The sequence below is a fragment of the Erpetoichthys calabaricus genome, chromosome 3, assembly GCF_900747795.2.
Source record: "Erpetoichthys calabaricus chromosome 3, fErpCal1.3, whole genome shotgun sequence".
In the NCBI taxonomy this organism is placed as follows: Eukaryota; Metazoa; Chordata; class Cladistia; order Polypteriformes; family Polypteridae; genus Erpetoichthys; species Erpetoichthys calabaricus.
Window position 1 is genome coordinate 77,569,381 of NC_041396.2, and position 20,750 is coordinate 77,590,130.

The 20,750-nt window shown below is 36.8% G+C and overlaps 1 protein-coding gene across 6 annotated transcripts in view; it reads left to right on the plus strand.

Annotated features, from left to right (window-relative positions):
* The window catches only part of dtnbb (dystrobrevin, beta b), a 244,321-nt gene that overhangs the window by 63,387 nt on the left and 160,184 nt on the right, over window positions 1–20,750 (plus strand). For 5 of the 6 annotated variants that reach the window (XM_028796944.2, XM_028796943.2, XM_028796946.2 and 2 more), the window contains exons 2-5: window positions 11,834–11,889; window positions 14,180–14,247; window positions 19,634–19,714; window positions 19,806–20,019. In XM_028796944.2, coding sequence (XP_028652777.1) covers window positions 14,181–14,247; window positions 19,634–19,714; window positions 19,806–20,019 — 362 coding nt within the window. In that variant the 5' untranslated portion in view covers window positions 11,834–11,889; window position 14,180. The remainder of the gene's footprint in view (window positions 1–11,833; window positions 11,890–14,179; window positions 14,248–19,633; window positions 19,715–19,805; window positions 20,020–20,750) is intronic. The other variant, XM_051924578.1, reaches the window with a different exon arrangement.

The window sequence follows — 20,750 nt, forward strand, 5'->3', positions numbered from 1 at the left end:
CTCTTTATCTTCTTAGAATGGAATGCCTGCAGAATAATGCATGAAAAGCTAGTGTTTTTTTTTTGTTTGTTGATGGAGTTATTTTACTTGAGAAGTTGGATGTGCTAAAGTTTTGGGTATACCTTTTACCTTTTTGTTTAGCAGAAGCCAGTCTTTACGCCATTTATTTGTAGATGTTACTGTCACTTTAACCATGCAGTAGGAGTAGAAGAGAAATTAGTGAATTCCTTTTACATAAGGCAAAAGTGAGAGAATTACACTAGTAAGATGCTAATTTATAATATGCATTAGAGAGTATTTTGGAACACTGTAGTAGAAGTTGATGTAGCCAAATTTAAACAAATTTTTGCTTGTGTTCACTATAGCCAGGAATACACTGGCATCAGGACTATATTTCTTTATGGGTACTAGTAATCTGGTTGTTTCTGATTTTTTCCCCTTTCCCATTGTAAAAATGAATTATAGTAAGTATGGTAAAGAACAATTGAGCATAATTCATTTCATATTAAATACAAATTCAGCTTCAACACTATGCCCAATCCTTCTGGAGAACTATGAATTCAGTCAATTATGTATTTGTGACTCTGTGTGGCATCTTAAGGGTTTACTTAGGGACATCAGTGATAAATTCTTGCCAAATGATAAAGAATCATTGGGCCATTTCTTAAATAGAAAATTAGATTTTTTCATAAAATTTGAAATAGGATAAGACATTCTTTTCCTGCCTTATTGTTGTGGATAGATTAGTATTTTTTCCAATTGAAGTTAAGAGGAAGATGGAGCAAAGCAGCATTAGATATCCATACATAATTTTATTCCATCGGGTAATATTCTAAACTCTTCTATAAATGCATTGGTTCCAGTACTGTCTGACAGATAAGTAAAGGTTTTTTTCCCCAGTATGACCTGAGTAGGGAACAGTCCCAAAACACATGATAGAGTGAGGAAGGTTCCCAACAACAATTAGGGTCTTGGCCTGGGTACATTTTAGGTTAATCTAAACTCAGACAAGTATGTACAGAGTACAGCTTTTAGTTGAATTACTCCATAGTTTGTAAAGTGAACCTTATCACTGGCTATTGTGTTTTATTTTTGTTACCTGAACTTTTAGTTGAGAGGTGTATTTCCCTAATAGTTCCTGAAGTCATCAAAAGAGATTTGTTTTTTCAAAAAAGTGGTAGAGTGCAGAGATACTGCAAGGTGGTATAGTTTCTTTTTACCACTGATCTTAGAGGAGTGTTCAGAGAAGTATAAGTACTCATACTTATACTTATAAGTATCATTTAACAAAATGTCTCACTTGCATAAAATAAAAGAAATGGGTTGTTGAAAGATTTCATTTAAGACACATAGTAGATGTTTGAGAGGTGCAAATGTATTATACACAGCTTTAGCTAATGGATTTAAACAATTCTACCTAAGATTTGAGCAGTGCACTGAGCATGCGCAATACTTGAAGCAGAATGTGTCTGATAATGGGTGGATATATCTTGTTCAAAGCAATATAAATAAGAGTTTTAGAAAACTATAAACAAGTTAAACCCTGGCCATGTTATGTTAATGAAAGATTCTTGAAATCTTATGCAGAACTGTTGAGCCCCATTTTTAAAATTTATTTTCTGGCTAAAGTAAAAACAAAAACTATAAAACCTTAACTGAGTTCAGACCAGAGACTCTGACATAACTGGTGATTAAATAATTTGCAAAATGTGCAAATTAGAAACTAACAGAGACATTTCAGTTGTCTACCAAGCTAATAAAGGGAGAGAGGACCCCATTTTTACTTTGCTTAATCTATTGTATAAACATTTGGGTGCCAATACTCCTAGTTGTTGACTTCTTATCAGCTTTTAATAGCATTGAGTCCCACCATCATCAAGAGAGACTTATTAAAGATTTAAATTTGTACTTTACCTTTGAACTGTTGCAGACTAACGTTTATACAGAAAGGACTCAAGTTCAGGAAATGTTTGTCTGTTTGACATGCTGTTCTCATCAAAAGGTGTGTTCTTTACCTCTTTTGTAAATTCTATACACTAATGGTTGTGACAATCAAGTTGAAAACAGATAATTCTTAAAATCGAATGTTGACTCAATAATTGCATGCCTGACTATTGAGAATGAAATTAGTCAAGGGCTTTTGATATATAATTTTGTTAACTGGATACATGAGCCTTATCTACAACTTAATGTTAGAAAAGCTAAAGAACTAATAATTAGTTTTAGAGAAAACACCATTTGTCCACAAGAAACAATCATTAACAACTAAGAGGTTGTTGAAATTAATATCTTGGAACAATCAGGGACTCAAAGCTGACTTTTTATCAAAATACAGCAGCCATCTGAAAAAAGGGACAAGAGCACCTATTACTGTCTATGGAAGATGAGCTTGAATTCTAACATTATGTCCAGTTTTTTTGTAAATGTTATATTCAATCTGTCTTAACTTGTGGTCTTCTGGCTTGGTTTGGAAATTGCAATGTTAACAACAAACCTAGGACAAATGATACTGTACAGTGGATCTGTAATGTTCCAACTATGAAATCTGACAGACGTATTTAATAACCAAGTATTGCAGAGAGCAACATATATTTTCTTGGGCAGAGCTCACACACTACATTTACAATTGTAGTTGTTGCCATTAGATCACAGGTTTAAGTGTCCAAGTATGAGAAAAAACCAGTTCAAATGCTCCTTCATCTCAAATGAACAGCTTTAATTCCAATCAATCATTGGTCAAGCCTTAGTGTTGTTTTAATTTTATGTGTAATGTATATAATTTGATATTATATCATAAGTATTATGTTCTTTACTGTATTTAATTTATTAGACTAGATTAGATAAACTTAATCCCATGAGGAAATTCAGATGCATACAGCAGCAGAATCATAAAAAAACAGACTCACAGGACAGATAATACAGCCAATCATCTGCAGAGGTATTTCTTAGCACACTGTAGCGGAATGAGCCTGAGGCTAAAATTGCTCCAGGGGGATGGAGGGGATTTTTCATGATGACATCCAATTTTGAAACCATCATATTTTCCACAACAGCTTCCAGCATGTCCAGGGTTTGCTGTGTAATGGAGCAGGCTTTCCATATAAATTTGTTTTGGGATTGTACTTCTTTTGAGTTCAGGTTCCTTCCCCAGGAAGACTGTAGCATACAATGCCACACTGACTACTATGGGCTGGCAGAACATTTCCAGCAGCTTGCTGCATACAGTACATCAAATTACACGAGTCTTATTAGCAAGTACAGTCTGCTCAGGCCCTTCTTGTACAGTGCCATTATGTTGTTATACCAGTCCAGTTTGTTGTTTATGTGAACCCTCAGGTACTTGTAGCTCTGCACCACTTCCACATCCTCCCCCTGCATGGTTACTGGTCTCATAGGCTTCTTGGCAAGCCAGAAATCCACCACCTCTACAACCTTCCTGTACTCTGCCTCTTCTCCATTATTAATGCAGCCTGTGTTGGACAAGTTATCCGAGAATTTCTGTGTACAGGACGCGTTGGTACTATACTGTAAGTTTGTTGTATTGAGGGTAAACAGAAAGGGTGATGGGACAGGACAGGACACACCACAATTTCTGACATAATGTCCCTCAGCTTCACAAACTGCTGTTTGTTGTTCATGTAGTCAGTGATACAGGAGATTGTGGGGTTGTCAAGATACAAAACCTTGATCTTTTTCCACAGTCGATGAGGCGGACTGGTGTTTAAAATACTGGAAAAGTCAACAAACATTATCCTGACTGTGGTACCGGCTTTATCCTAGTGGGAGTAGGCTCTGTGGAGTATGTAAATGTGTCTGATAGGCAATCTACAGAGGATCCAGATGTTTTAGGACCAGCCTCTCAAAAGTCTTCATGTATGAAGTAAAAGCAACTGGTCTGAAGTCCTTGAAATAACTGGAATGCTCTTTTTTTGGCACTGCGACCACACAGGATGTTTTCTACAGTTTGGGGGGTGGAATCGTTCTGCAAATTCAGGAAAAGGAAGGACAGGTGCTGAAGGACTCAGCAGAACTTGCTTGCACATGTTTTCAGCACCCTGGAGCAGTTGCCTTGTTTATGAAGAGTTTTCCTAGCTCTGTCCACACTTGATTAGCAGAGACTCACACTCCAGGGAGGGGGGGGGGGGGCGGGAGGGGGGGGGGGCATTGGGCTGGAGGGGGGGGGGGGGGGTGGGGGGGATGGAGACCACAGGTATAATGTCATTGTAGGGAAATGCAGGGTACCAATGGCAGTAGGGATTCCGGAAACTCCTCAGCTTTCACACAGAGGCTAGCAGTGTTGCGGGAGGGCTATACTAACAAGAATGAGGTAAACCTGTTGAAGAACAGGCTCAGTTCATTAGCTCTGTTCTTGTTCCCTTCCTCTGCATGTTTTACAGCCTGCTTGTAGCCAGTGATAGTCCGCATCGCATTCTACACTTAAGTATTTTGCGTTGTTTTGTTGTAACCTATGTTCAAGTTTGTCTCTGTAGTAGCAGTTTCCCCTCATGGAGCTGCTTCTTCAGTTTTGATTGAACCCACTTGATTTCATTCTTATCTCCAGACCTGAATCGCCTTCATATTCAGTAATGCTTTCAAGTCTTTTGTGATCCGTAGCTTGTTGTTGGGAAAACAGCATACTGCCTTTTTGGGGACTGTGTTATCCAAACAAAACTTGGTGTAGTTTGTGATACAGTGGCTTGGACCCTCAATGTCCTGGCTGTGTGACTCACAAACCGTATTTGTAGAAAATTATGTTTGATGTGTATGTTTTTGTTTGATGTGTTTTTTTATATGATATTTTAGTCTCCTTGTAAAAACTTTACTGACAAATATTTCCCTTTTGGATATTACTTTTGAATTTAATTGAAATAAATTTGAATTGAATATAGGAAGGTATGACGGTCTCAGTACACAAAATCCTCCATGTATTGAAAACATTTTAAGTTGAGGACAGTTTAAAAGATACTTGTTATGCATGGATGCAGTTGAGATTAGCACTTCAGACTTGGATTGTCTTCTATGTTGGTACCATATTTTTGGTATGTTTTTTTAATGTTTTGCTACTGTCTCCCCTTTCTATGACCAATATCATATAACTAGCAAAATACCCGCGCTTCGCAGCGGAGAAGAAGTGTGTTAAAGAGGTTATGAAAAAAAAAGGAAACATTTTAAAAATAACGTAACATGATTGTCAATGTAATTGTGTTGTCATTGTTATGAGTGTTGCTGTGTTTTATATATATAAAATACACACACACACATATAAACATATATATACATATACATATACACATATATATACATATCTACATATATATATATATATATATATATATATATATATATATATATATATATATATATACATATACACATCCACATATCAACATATATATATACACATATATACACACACACACGCTTTATGGGTGATGATTGTTTTACTCTTTTTATCTTTATTTTATTGTAGAATCAACTCCTATCTGCGCACAGCAGGGCAGCCGTGGGCGGATGCGTATGGTGTATTCACTCAATGTTATCGTGCATTGCGCTGTCAGTGGTATTTTGATAAAAGAATTTGAACAACATATAAGAAGCGTATAAATTATTAAACAGTAAAACATTAACATTTAAGAAGTAAAGTTACATTAAGTACTACTGCAGTGCCTTCGGGTATACCTCATTTTTTGTTTGCCCATTACATGCTTAAATGTATACATTTTTTGGTGCACCTACCCGAGAACATGCGACATATAACCGAGCGTGGGAGAAGCATGGATTTTAAACACGCGTTGAGTTCATCTGCTGGTCTCCCTCGTGGAATAACTGGTAATGTTTGACTAAAATCTACAGCGAGTAAAACGACATTACCTCCTATTTTTTTTTTTACCATCTCTGAGATCTTGCTTTTTTCGGTTCAAGGCTTCATAAGCTCTTTTATGTTGTATGGTGTACTTATCCCAAACCATCATCTTTGAATGTTGCAAGACTTTCGCCTTGTATGTAGATCGGGGTAATTACATTCATTGCATTCCTAGTCTGAATCACAATGTGATTGTATGGGTGGTTACCTGGCACTGTAGGGTTGCCACCCGTCCTTTAAAATACGGAATCGTGCCGCGTTTGAGAATGAAATTGCGCGTCCCGTTTTGAATCAATACTGGACGGGATTTATCCCGTATTTTTTTTATCATTTTTTTTTTAAAGCAGCGTCTCATGCAAATCATCCCACACGCATTTTATGAAGATGCCTCCTTTCCTACTTTTGATTGGGTAATACTTGATGTCATCGTTAGTTTGATTGGTGTTTTTAACTGTCCAGTGAGGAGGGCGTGTCTTTTAAGTAGAGTCTGCAAAGTGTTGGCACTGAGATGTGGCGTCAGCGCCATAGTTGAAGCCCCTAATGTTGCGGTCAGCAAGTCGGCTAACATCCGCCATGTGCCGTCTTTCAGTTGCGAGAAGCAGATCATAGAATGGTTGAAACTGTTGCCCCTAACGTTGCGCCACGGCGTGTGGTTCGTTTATACCTCGTGTCTTCTCATTAAACTTTTATCTCGCGAATATGTTATTGCAATCCGCAGCGGGAGCGTTTCTATAAACTTAATTTAAACTTACGTTTTACACCGTGCTTTGTTTCCCTTATGAACATGCTTGTATGCTTAACTCGCTCCATTCTCAATTGTTTAATTAATTTTTTGCTCTTCGCTGTTTGCGGCTGTTCCTCCATTTCCCCCTACTTTGTTCTTTTATCTCGCGAATATGTTATTGCAATCCTTAACGGGAGCGTTTCAATAAACTGATTGAAAATAGTTTTGCATTTACCTTTTTAGTAAAAGGCGAGCTTTTAAGCCTGAGAAATCACCCCGTAAATGCACACGTTTAATTGCACATGTGTTAATATGTATGGTTACACAGTATTAAAAGACAGTGAACAACGTCAGTTACCTTTCTTCTCGCGTTTGATAAAAGGTGAGCTTTTAAACCTGAGAAATCACCCCGTAAATGCACACGTTTAATTGCACATGTGTTAATATGTATGCTTACACAGTATTAAAAGACAGTCAAAAATTAACGTCATTTACCTTCGTTCCCGCGTGTGACTCGTGCTGTAAATGTCTTCCTTGTTTTTAGTTCATGTGATTACGTAGGAGGCGTGATGACGCGATACGTGACTCCGCCTCCTCCATTACAGTGTATGGACAAAAAATATGTTCCAGTTATGACCATTACGCTTTGAATTTCGAAATGAAACCTGCCTAACTTTTGTAAGTAAGCTGTAAGGAATGAGCCTGCCAAATTTCAGCCTTCCACCTACACGGGAAGTTGGAGAATTAGTGATGAGTGAGTCAGTCAGTCAGTGAGTGAGTGAGTGAGTGAGTGAGTCAGTGCGGGCTTTGCCTTTTATTATTATAGATATATACTCAATTCCAGGCATAATGCATACCCAAAATGAATGTACTGGAAGAGTTGTTTGCAGTTGCAGGGTTTTAGATTCATTTCAAACATATTTTTGCTTACTAGCCTTGTATGCCAGCTTAAATTTGATCAATTTTTTTTTAAATTGTGTCTCCACAATTTGTATACTTACAAATCATAGTTAAACAAATAATTTAATGATTTAATAGTGTTAAAAATAATACCTACTTCATGCTGTGATGATGCGGGTTCTGCTCCATGCTCCCATCTTCTGTTAGGGAGCCCTTGAACTCAACACCGTCGATAGGTATAACTGAGATGAGCTAGACAGTGAGGCAACAACATAGCAAGGGGATGATGTAAAGTGCAAAAGTGCTTTTATTTCCAAACAATCAAAACAATGTTCAAATAAATAAATAAGTGCAGTGCTACCAAAGTATAAATAAATAAATAATCCATTAAAAAAACGACAAGGTGAAAACGTTGCTGGAAACAGTTCTTTAAAACAAGTAAAAACCCAGTGCTTCTTTTCCATTAGTGTCTCACCTGCTTCTCCCGTTAGGGCCCTGCAGCAGGCGAGACGCTCTTTCTCTCTGCAGCTGTCCGTCTATCTCTTTCATAGGTCTGGAGGCCTCCCAATCCTGGCTTCGGTCGCGCTCTCATCCCAGGCCTGAGACTTGGAGTCCATGCCAACTAGGATGCTCACGACAAGAACTTCTCCTCCAAGCCCCCTGACTCCCGCTGTCATCCCGGCCTTGCGCGGACTGTCTTTCTTCTTCATTGGCCACTCCCGCTACATGCTCACTCAGTGGGAGTGACCATTATTACAACTCCCGGGTGTCAGCCTAACACCCAGGCTTCCCTTCAGCTGCCTGCGAGCATTCACTCTCTCGCTTGCCCACACCTGCTCTTTCTCTGTCCTTTTCTCTCCTCTCCTGCTTCTCGCTCTCCAGCAACCTCCGTGTTTCGTTCTCTTTTGTCCTCTGTTGTTATTCCTTTCCTAGCCGACTCGCGCTTCTATAAATGCTGAGAGGACATAGCAGCTGCAGCCCATTAGCAGCCCCAGGAACAATCACGGATGTGGGCAGTCTATCACCTGTGCACTTAGGTGAGAAACGCCCACACCGCAGATCGCCCTGAGACGCTAAAGCCACAACCACCTCACCCCCTCACTAAGCCACGAGCGCGGTGATTATTTATTTAAAAACTGGCCTTTGCTAAGAGAGCTGTGGACCCGCTATACCACATATGTCTTTTTGAGTAAGTTCCTATACAAATCAATTCTTCTTTTAAAAAACTGGATGTAATTGGAATAGAGAGAATTCACCACCAAAAAAAGAGATTCTTTTCCACTGCTAGATGAGAATATACATACTATGTTAGTGGTTCTGAAGTTCATTCCTGCAACCCCCCACCCACCATTGGCTACAGATTCTTTTCCACCCAATTTCACAATCGGTGAGTCATTTTCTCTTTTAACTGATCTCATTGTTGTATTAACTGATCTTTTCTCCCTTCTCTAATTTTGCATTCAGAAAAGTACAGTAGTTTGAGATTTACATGTATAAGCAATTAAGAAATATTTGTCTTTTGTGAGCACATCTCCATCTTTTTAATTCAGTTTTTCTGTGGAGTTTGCTCATCTTATTTTATGTGAATACTGGAAATTTATAAAGAGCAGACCAGGCACCAGTACAAACAGCACTGAATGCTAAATTGTATCTATCCATCATACATAAATTCATGCTTCATTCAGTAAAAAATTAGCATAACCAGTTTGTTTAATTATGGCAAACACTGACTGCATAGTTGCTGGTTGAAAAGATAAATTAGCTAAGATAAAAATGTGTATCCACAGGGCACCCCAGGACTGAACTCAAGAACCACTTTACTATGAGATTTTCAAAACAATTAGTCAGAAATGAACTTACACATACTACTTAGAAAACAAATCTAGTCTTAGATTCTATGTGTATGTGTTTCATGTTCATCAGTGAGCATTAATTGATGTCCATAAAGTGTCATGTTCAAAACAAAAATTATGCACTAAAACACTGGGACAAGTTGGAGCTCACCTCGCCTAGCCTGCTTCACATGCACACAGAAAGATGGCTCTAACACCCCTCTGTGTTCCTTCAGTTGTATGTCTGACTCAATGTGGTTTCTCATTGCTCCTGACTCCTGACATTACTAGCACCTCCTCGATCTCTCTTCTCAGCACGAAGGCTGATCAGGTTCCCTCCATTTATGCAGATTGTCTCCAATATGTCCTTAAGTTCACCAGCTTGGTTGTCTATTTCTACTGTCATGGAACCCACTAAATTTAGCATTTTGTCACTCCCACCTGTAATTATTGGCCCATTGCCCTGCCTTGCTATTCTCAGTGCTCATATTTAAGTTGCCTGCCGGATGATGTGTTTTCAGAAGGTTTTGGAAAATAGTTCAATTTCTTTTCAGAGCATTCACTGTCACTACATATAGCTGGCCCTTCCCAGTTTGTAAATGCTTAGTTTCCCTGCTGCTACAATACGTTTTGTCCTGCAGTATGTAATAGAACTTATTTTTACAATAAGGAGATCAAAATTGCAAAGCATGTCACATATGGCCTAAAAATGTAAGTATCATATGTATAGGTTTGAACAGCAGCAGCTTACTAATTAATTCAGTTGCTTTAGTATGTTTGGATGTTGAGACTGGGTACTGTGCTTGGGCTGCAATGTTTTTATTAAGGTACTAGCGGGCTCCCTATATATATATATATATATTTTGCAAATAAATGAGACAAAATCCATCCTTGTAGAACTGCACTTGGAAAGAAATCTCATTGTTCCAAAAAAGGTGTGTACACCATAATGAAAGTTTTTTTTTACCTTTAGTACAGTTCTTCAGTTACTTGGAAATTCTGCACTGCATCTGTGTCATTCATAGTTTCACAATAAGTTTGTCATGGGTTCCTATATTGACATTAAAAGAGGCCAGTAGTTAATAATTTTCTTTAGAGGTGAAACATATTAAGATATTGACAGTTTTTTGTTGATGTAATTTGTCTGTGGGCAGAAAGGCTCTTTTTTTATTTATAGTAGGATTGTACATTTGAAGAAGAACAGACAGTCATTTAGTTAATTTAAAAACCACTGTAAAAAATGTCTTTTAGCATTTCCTGGACAATGTTTTTATTTTCCCATTAGGTTTGTCATGCCTCATGAAAACTGTTATAATGTTTTGTGTATTTTATTTACTGAAGTGATGCACTGAATTTTTGGGGAAAAAATACTCTTCCTTCTGTCCTTAATAGAAAAAGAAAAATCCATACAGTTACTAAAATGTTACAAAGTGAAAACTGACCAATGGTAGAAAATGATATTTAGATCAGTAAAACTTGGGCCTGTACAGAAAAGGTTATAGAGGTATTGTTTTGTTTTTATGTAATATGGTAGAATTTAGGAAATACAGTATCTCTAAAACTCAACACACAGCTCTGTTCATTATATTTTAGTAGATTGTTTTTTGCTTGTGTTAACTTAATATAATATTTGCCAATGCTTTCTTTGCTAAGTTTTCTCATACACTTCACAAGAGTCATCCACCTGAAGTTAAGCATGTTTGGACTCAGCTAGTACTTGGATCAGAGACCATCTAGGAAAAGCTTGGGTTGCTGCTGGAAGAAGTTTTTCTTTTGAGGCCAGAAAGAGGCACTTACCTTATGGTCTGAATGTGGATCCCTGTACTCCAGTACAGTGATAGGGACACTGTGCTATAAAAATGTTGCCGTCCTTGAGATGTAAAATCAAGGTCCTGACTACGTGCGGTCATAAAAGATCCCTGGGTATCCTTCGTAAAGATCAGAGGGTATCCCAATGTCCAGGCTGAATTGCCCTCCATGGCCTAGTCATTCTGGTCTCCTAATTATCCTATGTGTCTAATTGGCCATCTCTCTCACCACTTCACCACCTAATAGCTCATGTGTGGTGAGCATACTGACGCAAAAATGGCTGCTATCGCATCATCCAGGTGAATGCTACATTCCCCACTCACTATGACTCTCTAGGCTCCCCATTCACTATGAAAAGCATTTTTAATAGTGATAAAAATTCTATATAAATGTAAAGATTATTATTATTATTATTATTAACAAAAGAGTTATTAATGTACTGTGTGTTGTTAACATATTTTTATCTGTTGTAATAGTATTTTGTTCTAGCTGTTTCTCTCACGTTGGTGTATGCAAAATAGCCAAATTGAAACATTCTTTGATGTGGTTTGAAAAGTAAATGCAAAAATCAAATAATCTGTAAAGTAGTTTTATCTTTGAAGTCTGTCAACTTGCTTGCTCAATGAATTTGTTTGTTTTTTATCTTGATTTGACTCTGCAAGGCAAGTGTTCTTTTCAAATAAAATATTTCTCTTCTGTTTTTAGTTGCTGCTTATATAGTATCAGACCATTTCCTTGCCTTGATCAGCCTCAGCCGAAAGGTAAAGAATGCTCTCTTTTGGCATTAAAAAATGTTATTTTCTGAAAAGATGCACATACTATTATTGTTCTTAGGTTTCATGAAATGAATCGTAATTGAAGCTTGGCAGGCAGCATTTCTGCTTGTAGGCAATTGATTAGCATCTCATTTGTTAAATTAGAACTGAATTTACCTCAGTAGGTAGTTTTCCTTGAACTAAGCATTCCCACTGATATTCAAATACACAATCACACTTATTACTGTGTAATGCTCATTTAGCAAAAACATCTACTTTCTTTATATGTTTCAGTATCAACATGATAAAACTAGGAAATGGCATTTGCATGATGTTGAATGCCAGAAATGTCTTATTACTTGATTTTCTGTTTAACTATTCTCTCCATACACTTTCCAAGTATCTTCTACAGACATGTCTGTATTCTAGCCATTAAAGGTGAAATGAAGTGCAGAGGTCTCTCATGGTTGAATGTATTGATTAAGAATCCTGTCAAGGGTCTGTATTATTAAAGCGACATGATTAAAATGTGTTAATACAAAATGTATGCTGCTGTCATTTCCTTAATTTTTGCTTTTATAGTTTGATGATTAAATGTGTTCAGAACAACTAAAGGTATGTGCGAAAAGTATAACATAATTGGTAATTACTGTTTTTAAAAATCATTCAACAAAGTATCTTTGATCTGCCATACTTTTGCATACGACTGTCTCAATATATTAAAATATATTTCAGTTTTGAAACTTTTCTGCACAAGTCATTTTTGATATTGAGACTACTTGATAACAAAAGCCAATTTAGTTTTTTTTTTCTGGTTTGTTTGGTGCATAATTGTATTCATGCATACTGAATCTCGTGTAGTATTTTAATGTCTTGTTTCATTAATTAAAAGTATCCCATATTTAACACTCTATATGCAGCTTATAATCTATAATGAATGAATAAATGTCACTTATGAGTATTACATAGTCAGTAATACTATATACTGTATTATCAGCAATATACAGTATGAAGACAATCTCCACATTGCTTTGTTTACCCTGTAATTACACTACTGAATGTAATGTAAATGTGTAGTTATATTTGCTACTAAAATAGGCTAAGGCTTAGAGGTTAGTATGCTCAGAATGATTTTAATGGCTCTAAAATAATATGAAGATCCTTTCAGTGTTTTATGATTATGTACACATCTCTTTCATATATTCTAAGACCTTGTTTAAGAGGACAGTGGTTACAGTTAATTTGTGTAATGTCCAAGATACAATGCATCAAATTATTTGATCTCACTAAACATATACTTTACATCACACATAAAATAAAAACAAAAATTATCACCACTTGCCTTTACACCGTGTTTAACAGAACATAGCATTATGACATAGTGGCCAGAAATAAAAGATAATTTGGAAGTGCAGGAGTGCTATGGACCCTAAATACACAGTTGCATCAGTGGCTGCGCATTGTACACATATCATCAGGTAAATAACCTCTGTCATGCTAGGAGGAAGGGTTTCCCAGTTGGATCTCCAACTTCAAGATAACCAGTGGCAAGTAGAGCAGGTTTAGTTGGGCATGGTGTGATGTAGTCTTTGGGTATATTCTGTATCCAAATGAGGTGAAGCCGACATGCCACATGCACATTAAACACTTGTCAGTGGCTAGCTTGAACCCTGACCCTTCCCTACTTTAATGGAATCAATTAACAACCTTTTTGGCTGTAAAATATGAAAAAATATTATTTAAACACACAGATGGACAATATTCTTTCTCTTGTAGATATTTTATGTGATGCAGCCCATAATGTATTTGAAAGACTTATAGGCTCATGTTTTAGCATAATGTAAAACTGTCAAGCAGAATCAGATAGGTTGAACTAGTGAATCAGCCAGCATTTTTGCTGTAGGTATAATCCAAAACTTTTGTCTGTAGTACACATACAACCTGTACTTAAGCCTAGAGTCCTTCTGCATATAATGTATTTTTTTATAATTACCATGTATTTATCATATTATTGACCATAACCTGGATTATTGAGTTAGTAAGTGCATGGATATTTCTGTATATACATGTAAAATATTTCACAACTATGTTATAAAATATTCTATGCTTCTGTTCTATAGAAATATGCAATATTCTATTTATTGCAGCAAGAAGCATGGTACTCAGGCAAAGCTGGTTACAACTTTTTGCTTTAACATTATTTCATTTTGGGAAGAAGTGTTCTTCCTGTTGTTACTATGGTCAGAGTTATTTGATGTACAAGATTAGTTTCAGTTTAGCTTTCTTTATATTTTAGAATGATTGAAGAGGGTGGAAAACGAGGAAAGACAATGGCAGAGAAGAGGCAACTTTTCATGGAAATGAGTAAGTAGCACTAAATGAAATGTTTCGTCATTTGTGATTTTCTGCTTTTCCTATCCTAATTTTCATGGATATCAAGCTGCTTTATGTTGTAAGATACCTGCACTGCCTTTGAAATTGTCTTAGTTTGCGTCTCCTTTATTAACTTTGAGTAGGTAAGCTGGGAATGTATATACCTTTTGTACTTCCTATTCTGATGTGATGTTTAATGAAACATGAGTCACATCTAAGTGATTAAAAAGCAATCAAACAATAAAATAACAGTATTATTAGCTTATATTACTAACTGTGCTGTTGCAGGTAGGCTTGTATGGTGTTTGAGGACTGGATTTATATTTGTTATATTTGCAATGACTGCTCTTTGTACTGTATATTTTGTCCAGTTTCAATAGATGTGAGAAGAGAATTGAAAGCAGAACGTCACAAAGCAAGGACAGGACTAGGCAGTTTCTAGGTAATTTAGAAAAACTTGTAGGCCCAGTGATGCAGTAGGACTTACTTTTGTTAATTTGGTATTTTGTTCTTATCTCTCCCTTGTGTTTATTTTCTACAATGGGCAGTTCTTTTGTATGGTTTGATATTCTTGGCTACATTGTGGATACTGTCATATTTGAGTAACAAAACTCAGTTGTTATGAGATTTTACTGGTTTGTTCAGTAGAACAATCACAGTATCTATATATATAATTCACTACGCTGCCATCAAGTAAGACACCTATGGCGCATGCAGGACGGAGCCACGCCCACCAACTATAAGACCATTGGATACGACGACAACTCGCAGAGCCACGCCCACCAACTCAGATGCGACGACTTGGAAAATATGCCATCATTTATGTTCGTCTGTGCTAGAGTCCACATGCACCTCTGAGCCACGTTGACTGTTCATAGAGGCATGTTTCTCGCGGATGTGAATCGCTGTATGCAGCGTCTAAAACAGTTTGCGAGGGGTATCCCATGGGATCCTTAAAACAATCCTTTAAAACTGAGGTTAAAACACAATGAAGGAAGCAGTCTTTAAAAACCAATAAGCCCTGTGCCTCTTTTTCATTAGCGTCTCACCTGCTTCACCGATGCAGGCCCTGCAACAGTCGAGACGCTCTCTCAGCAGCTGACCTTCTCTGTGCCTGACTCCACTACTGTCAGTCACCTGATTAAAAATGGCCTTTTGAAGGGGAGCTGTGGACCCGCTATACCACAGGATCACCTGTGACATTGCCTTCACATTGTTTTCCTTTTATTTCTGATCCCGTCGAGCAGATCAGACACCCAGGCAAACAACACTGAATAATCAATAGCTGCAACTACTTTGCCCGCCCCAACTCCTCACCTGAGTCGGTTTCGTCTGTGTTCAGCAGTGTTTCCCAAACTCAGTCCTGGTGAACCCCTGTGGCTGCAGGGTTTTGTTCCAACCAGATTCTTAATCATTAATGCCGGTGAAACTCATCCAGGATAAGTCGGTTTTTCAAACGCAGCCATGTAGCAGATTAGTCTAGCAGACTAGCTGGATGTAATAATCCGAGATGAATGCGCGCCCCGGCGCAGAGTGAAAAGCCAATGTATATTGAGTCTAGAAAACATGATCAGCAAGTCTTTCAAAGGCTGCAACAAAATTATGAAAGTACGGGCGCATTTTTTTCACACAAGCTGGGTGGGTGGGTGTTAGTTAGTTAGTTAATTAGTTACTCAAAGGATTTCAAGATTTAACATGCACAAGCGGTAACACTGCAAAAGCAGCACAAACCAGAAAAGACGGCTGGCAAAAAGTGGCTGACAAATTAAACGCGTGTGCATTGTACTTACTGAAAGCAGCGTTACAGATTTTGCAAATGTTAATTTTTTTCCCTCTGCTTAAAAAACATTAAAAAAGCGGCGTGATTATGCGGCGTATACTATGCCGCGGGTTGGTATGCAGCGTGTAAAACAGTTTGTTTGTCGCGGATAATTTGCCTTTTATCCGCAAAATGCAAGTGCTGAAACTTATCCCTGCCGACGAAGTAACTTTCACCAACGTGGCCTCTATCGTCACAGATGATCTCGCTTTCAGTCACAGACAATTGTATGTTGCTCTCTCCAGAGGTCCATCTTTTCATTCACTCACAGTGGTATCCACAAACCCATGCCATTTGGACAACTGTGTCGTTCAGGAAGTGTTCACCCATCAGTACATAATTATGCGGTGTATGCTATGCCGCCGGTTGGCTAGTTTATTTGTAATTTATCTGGTGAAATGCACTGAACATCAAATAATTTGTTTGCATCATCACTTACTAAGGTAAATAAATATAAAATGTCACCTTTAGAATTGTATATTGGTATACAGAAAAAAACATTTTAAAATTCTACAGGTGTAAATGAAAAACAACTTTTACATGCACCTTAGTTATAAGAAGCACTCTTGTAAAAATACAATGCATAGATATTTGCATTTTAAGAAGAAGTTCTTAAAAATTGTATTATAATTGTAAGGCTGTCTTGGAAAAATTGTGTTTGAAGCCGCCTTCCTTCTTTCCCATATTTTTTCTCTTTAATCAATTTTAACTTTATGTAAGGTTAATTGCTGCATTTTTGTATTGCGTATGATAAAATGACTGCAACTTCAACTTAAAATTTAAACATTTGGGTGAGTTGTGACTGAATGCAGTGTTGGTTTTTGTCCTAAAATGTTTTTTAAACATTTCACCCTGTAATGAGTCATTTGAGGCTGTGTTATCTTTTTATGCCTTGGTCTTGTATTATTATTATTATACACAGTGTCATTTTTGGCATGAAAAATCTGGTGGTGCCATACCAGAATTTTTCTATATGTGTGCAGACTTGTTTAATGTAAAAATTAAATTTACTAACTAATAATATCTGTCTGTCTTTTGGTAATGGCAAGTGAAATCAAACAATAGGATGCTAGTGCCTAGTCTATCTTGAACTATGAGTGCAAACGTGTGATAAAAAAACTAATAATAACAACAGAGGCTTCTCCTTTTAATATGGGTAATGATCTTCAACCCCATAGTGTATATTGAACATTGCAATGTTGGTTGGTTCAGCCCCTCAGCCATAAACAGGCTTTCAATACCCTGCAAAAAGGCAATTTTAAAAATTATAAGAAGCACATTTTTCTGAAAAGTAGTTATATTGAGCATATGAATGGAAATTATGAAAAGAACAGGATTCTTAATGAGGGAAACTTATTACTTATTTTGAACATCATGTGGTGTTGCCCCACTGGCATTTATTGCAGAGTTGTCACTGATTATACATTCTGTTTGTAGCATTTCTTCTTAATCTTACAATCATTGCTGTGTCGGTTGCTGTGACTCTTCAATTGGATAGTGCCTTCTACATATATATTATTTACTTAAGTTATTTACAAAGAAGTGGGAGTTCAGGGTGATATTTGTAGATGGTTGCAAAATTGGCCCAGACACAGGAAGCAGGGGGTTATTGTGTGAGGAGCCTTATCAGAATTTGCTGATGTTAAGAGTGGTATTCCGTAGTGGTCGATGTTAGGGCAGCTGCTATTTTTAATATATATACTAGGGGGCTTCGCACCCTGCTCGCTTCGCTCACCAACCCCTCTCCACCCCACCCCATGCCAGCACTACACGCTGTTGTGAAGATAGTGGCTGAATGCACCCAAAAAGAGACGCGGCCGCTCCTCCAAAACCCCTCTTAAATGGTGATACAATGGGAAACAAATAACAGTTGTTTTTTTACCAACTCTTTGCTCAATTAGCCGCTGGCTTGCTGCTAATGCGATCTTTACTCTCAGTTTTTTGAGACTTTTTAATTTCCTACTTCCATTATCTCTAACCTGCTCTGCATGTGTATCACGGGAATTGTTTCCAAAGGTTGTAAGTATGACGTGACTTGTCTGTCTCGCGGGACATGAAAGTGTCTCTCTCTCTCTCTTCAAAAGATCTCTCTCCCAAAGATCACGTTTCATCGCAAGATGAAAGGAGGGTAACAGAATGTTAGGTTATATTAGTACGATGTGTAGAGTACAAGTCCAAGGAGGTTATACGCAAGCTTTATATTCTCCACGCTATAAAAAGGACATAGCAACACTAGAAAGAGTCCAGAGAATAGTGTCTAGGCTGATTCCAGGACTACAGGAGATGAATTTTGAGGAAAGATTAAAAGAACGGAGCCTTTTCAGTTAAAGCAAAAGAAGATCAATAGGAGACATGATTGAAGTGTTTAAAATTAAGGGAATTAGTACAATGGATCAAGACTGTTATTTTAAAATGAAAATGACCACAACAAGAACACGGGACACAGTTGGAAACTTGTTAAGGGTAAATTTCACACAAACAGTAGGAAGTTTTCTTTACACAGAGAACCATAGACACTTGGAATAAGCTACCAAGTAGTGTGGTAGACTATAGGGACTTTTAAAACTAGAGTTGATGTGTTTTTTTAGAAGAATTAAGTTGATAGGACTGGTAAGCTTTATTAGGCTGATTGGCCTGTTCTCGTGCAGATTGTTCTAATGTTCTAACATTCATTTATTTAACTGCTAATTTATGACATATATATTATATTCGATATATTCACGTATAGAGTATATAGTACATGGACAAAAAAGTTTCCTGATGATCTGTTGGAATGTGTTTTATTTTTAATTGATGTTATAAACATTTTCTTAACTTGGCAAAGTCAGCAGTTACTCCATAATTTCTTTACAAGGCTGAGTTTTGCTGGAGTAGATACATTGCTTCCAAGTGTCTTTCTGGGGCAATTTGTGCATGCCTTACTTAAAAACATAAGCCAGCACACTAAGTGTTTGTATGAAAATCCATTAATACAGTATCACCAGCTTATTTAAAAATGAATTAATCACATATGAAACCTAACATTCTTTTGTATACAAAATGTACAATACTGGAAAGAAAACACAGACTTTTTATTAATTATATTCAATGCTGTAACCTCTTGGCATGCTTTACTGCCATTCTTCAACACCAAACGTTCTAAATTATGATCTTGGATCTTTATGGGATGCATTTATTTTCATTATTTGTCATGTTTGATATTTGTCTCTTGAATCATACACCTAGTAATGCTAGGCTGTTTTTTACTAAGACAAGATTTTATCAAGGAGTTCGACAGTTATGGATTTTCAAAATGGTTTACTACTAAATAGAGGCAATGATTTAAAATTACTTTTGGAGTGAGTGAATTATTTTAAATATTGTAGGTTAAAAACATTTCTACTATTACATACAAAGTAGTTGTGGTACCTAGAAAAACTAGATGATGTTAACCTGTCATGTGTTTGATGTTTTCTTATCTAGGTATACCTGTAAATGTATTTATGAACTACTTTAGGTGTTAACTTCTAAAACTATACTCAGAAATTAATTAAAGTTTTTATATTTGTTCTATTTTAGGGACCCAGAATTTTGATGTAATCCGACTTTCAACCTATAGAACAGCCTGTAAATTAAGATTTGTTCAAAAAAGATGCAACCGTAAGTAATTTTTGCACAAAGTGTTGTTGCTTTTCAGTAATGCTTAAGTAGTTCCTGATTTATTCTTTATATATTCTCTTTTTTATTTCAGTTCACCTTGTTGATGTTTGGAATATGATTGAAGCCTTTAGAGATAATGGTCTTAACACATTAGACCACAACACTGAAATTAATGTTTCTCGACTGGAGACAATTATTTCTTCTATTTACTATCAGCTTAACAAAAGGCTTCCAACAACTCATCAGATTAATGTGGAGCAGTCAATCAGTCTTCTTCTGAACTTCATGATAGCTGCTTATGACAGGTGAAAAGAGGCATTGATTACTTAACAGTTACTACAACTCACAATATTCCTGTTGCTGGTTATATTATAAATGGCAGAACTGTAGTGCAGTGGGTAGCACTGCCGCCTCACATCTCCAAGAGACTAAGTACAAATCCAGCAGAATTTGTACATTATCCCTGTGTGTGTGGTTTTTTTTTCTAATTGTGTTAGTTCTCCGGCCATATCCTAAACATGCACAGAGTAGGTTATTCTTTGTGCTCTAAACTGGCCTTGTATAAAGAAGTGTAAAAGTGCTATGTGAAACCCAGTTCAGGACAGGTTCCAGGTCTGTGCCCAGTGCTGCTGAGTGACTCCAACCCAGTGTAACTGTATTGTTGGGATTAAGTGAATATAGAAAATTGATGGAATGGCATTCATATTATAGTCATTTCTATTAAAGAACTGTGCAAAATTAAGAAAAATTTTTACTTAATCAAACAAAGAAACATATAAATAAATGAACAAACAAACAGTCAAGCATATTTTCTTGTTCTTCAAGAAGCAAAATTTCCATTCTTAATATTATACCTTCTGTGCTATGCAAATTTGTCTTATAATAACTAAACACATTGTATTCTCTAAATTCAGTCTAACCTCAGCACTAGCTCTGTCTGCTGCTACATCCATTTTCTGCATTGCATTTTCCTTAAAGGAAAAACACTAATATAGGTAAAAACATACAAGCAGGTATATATGGTGAACATTTATAA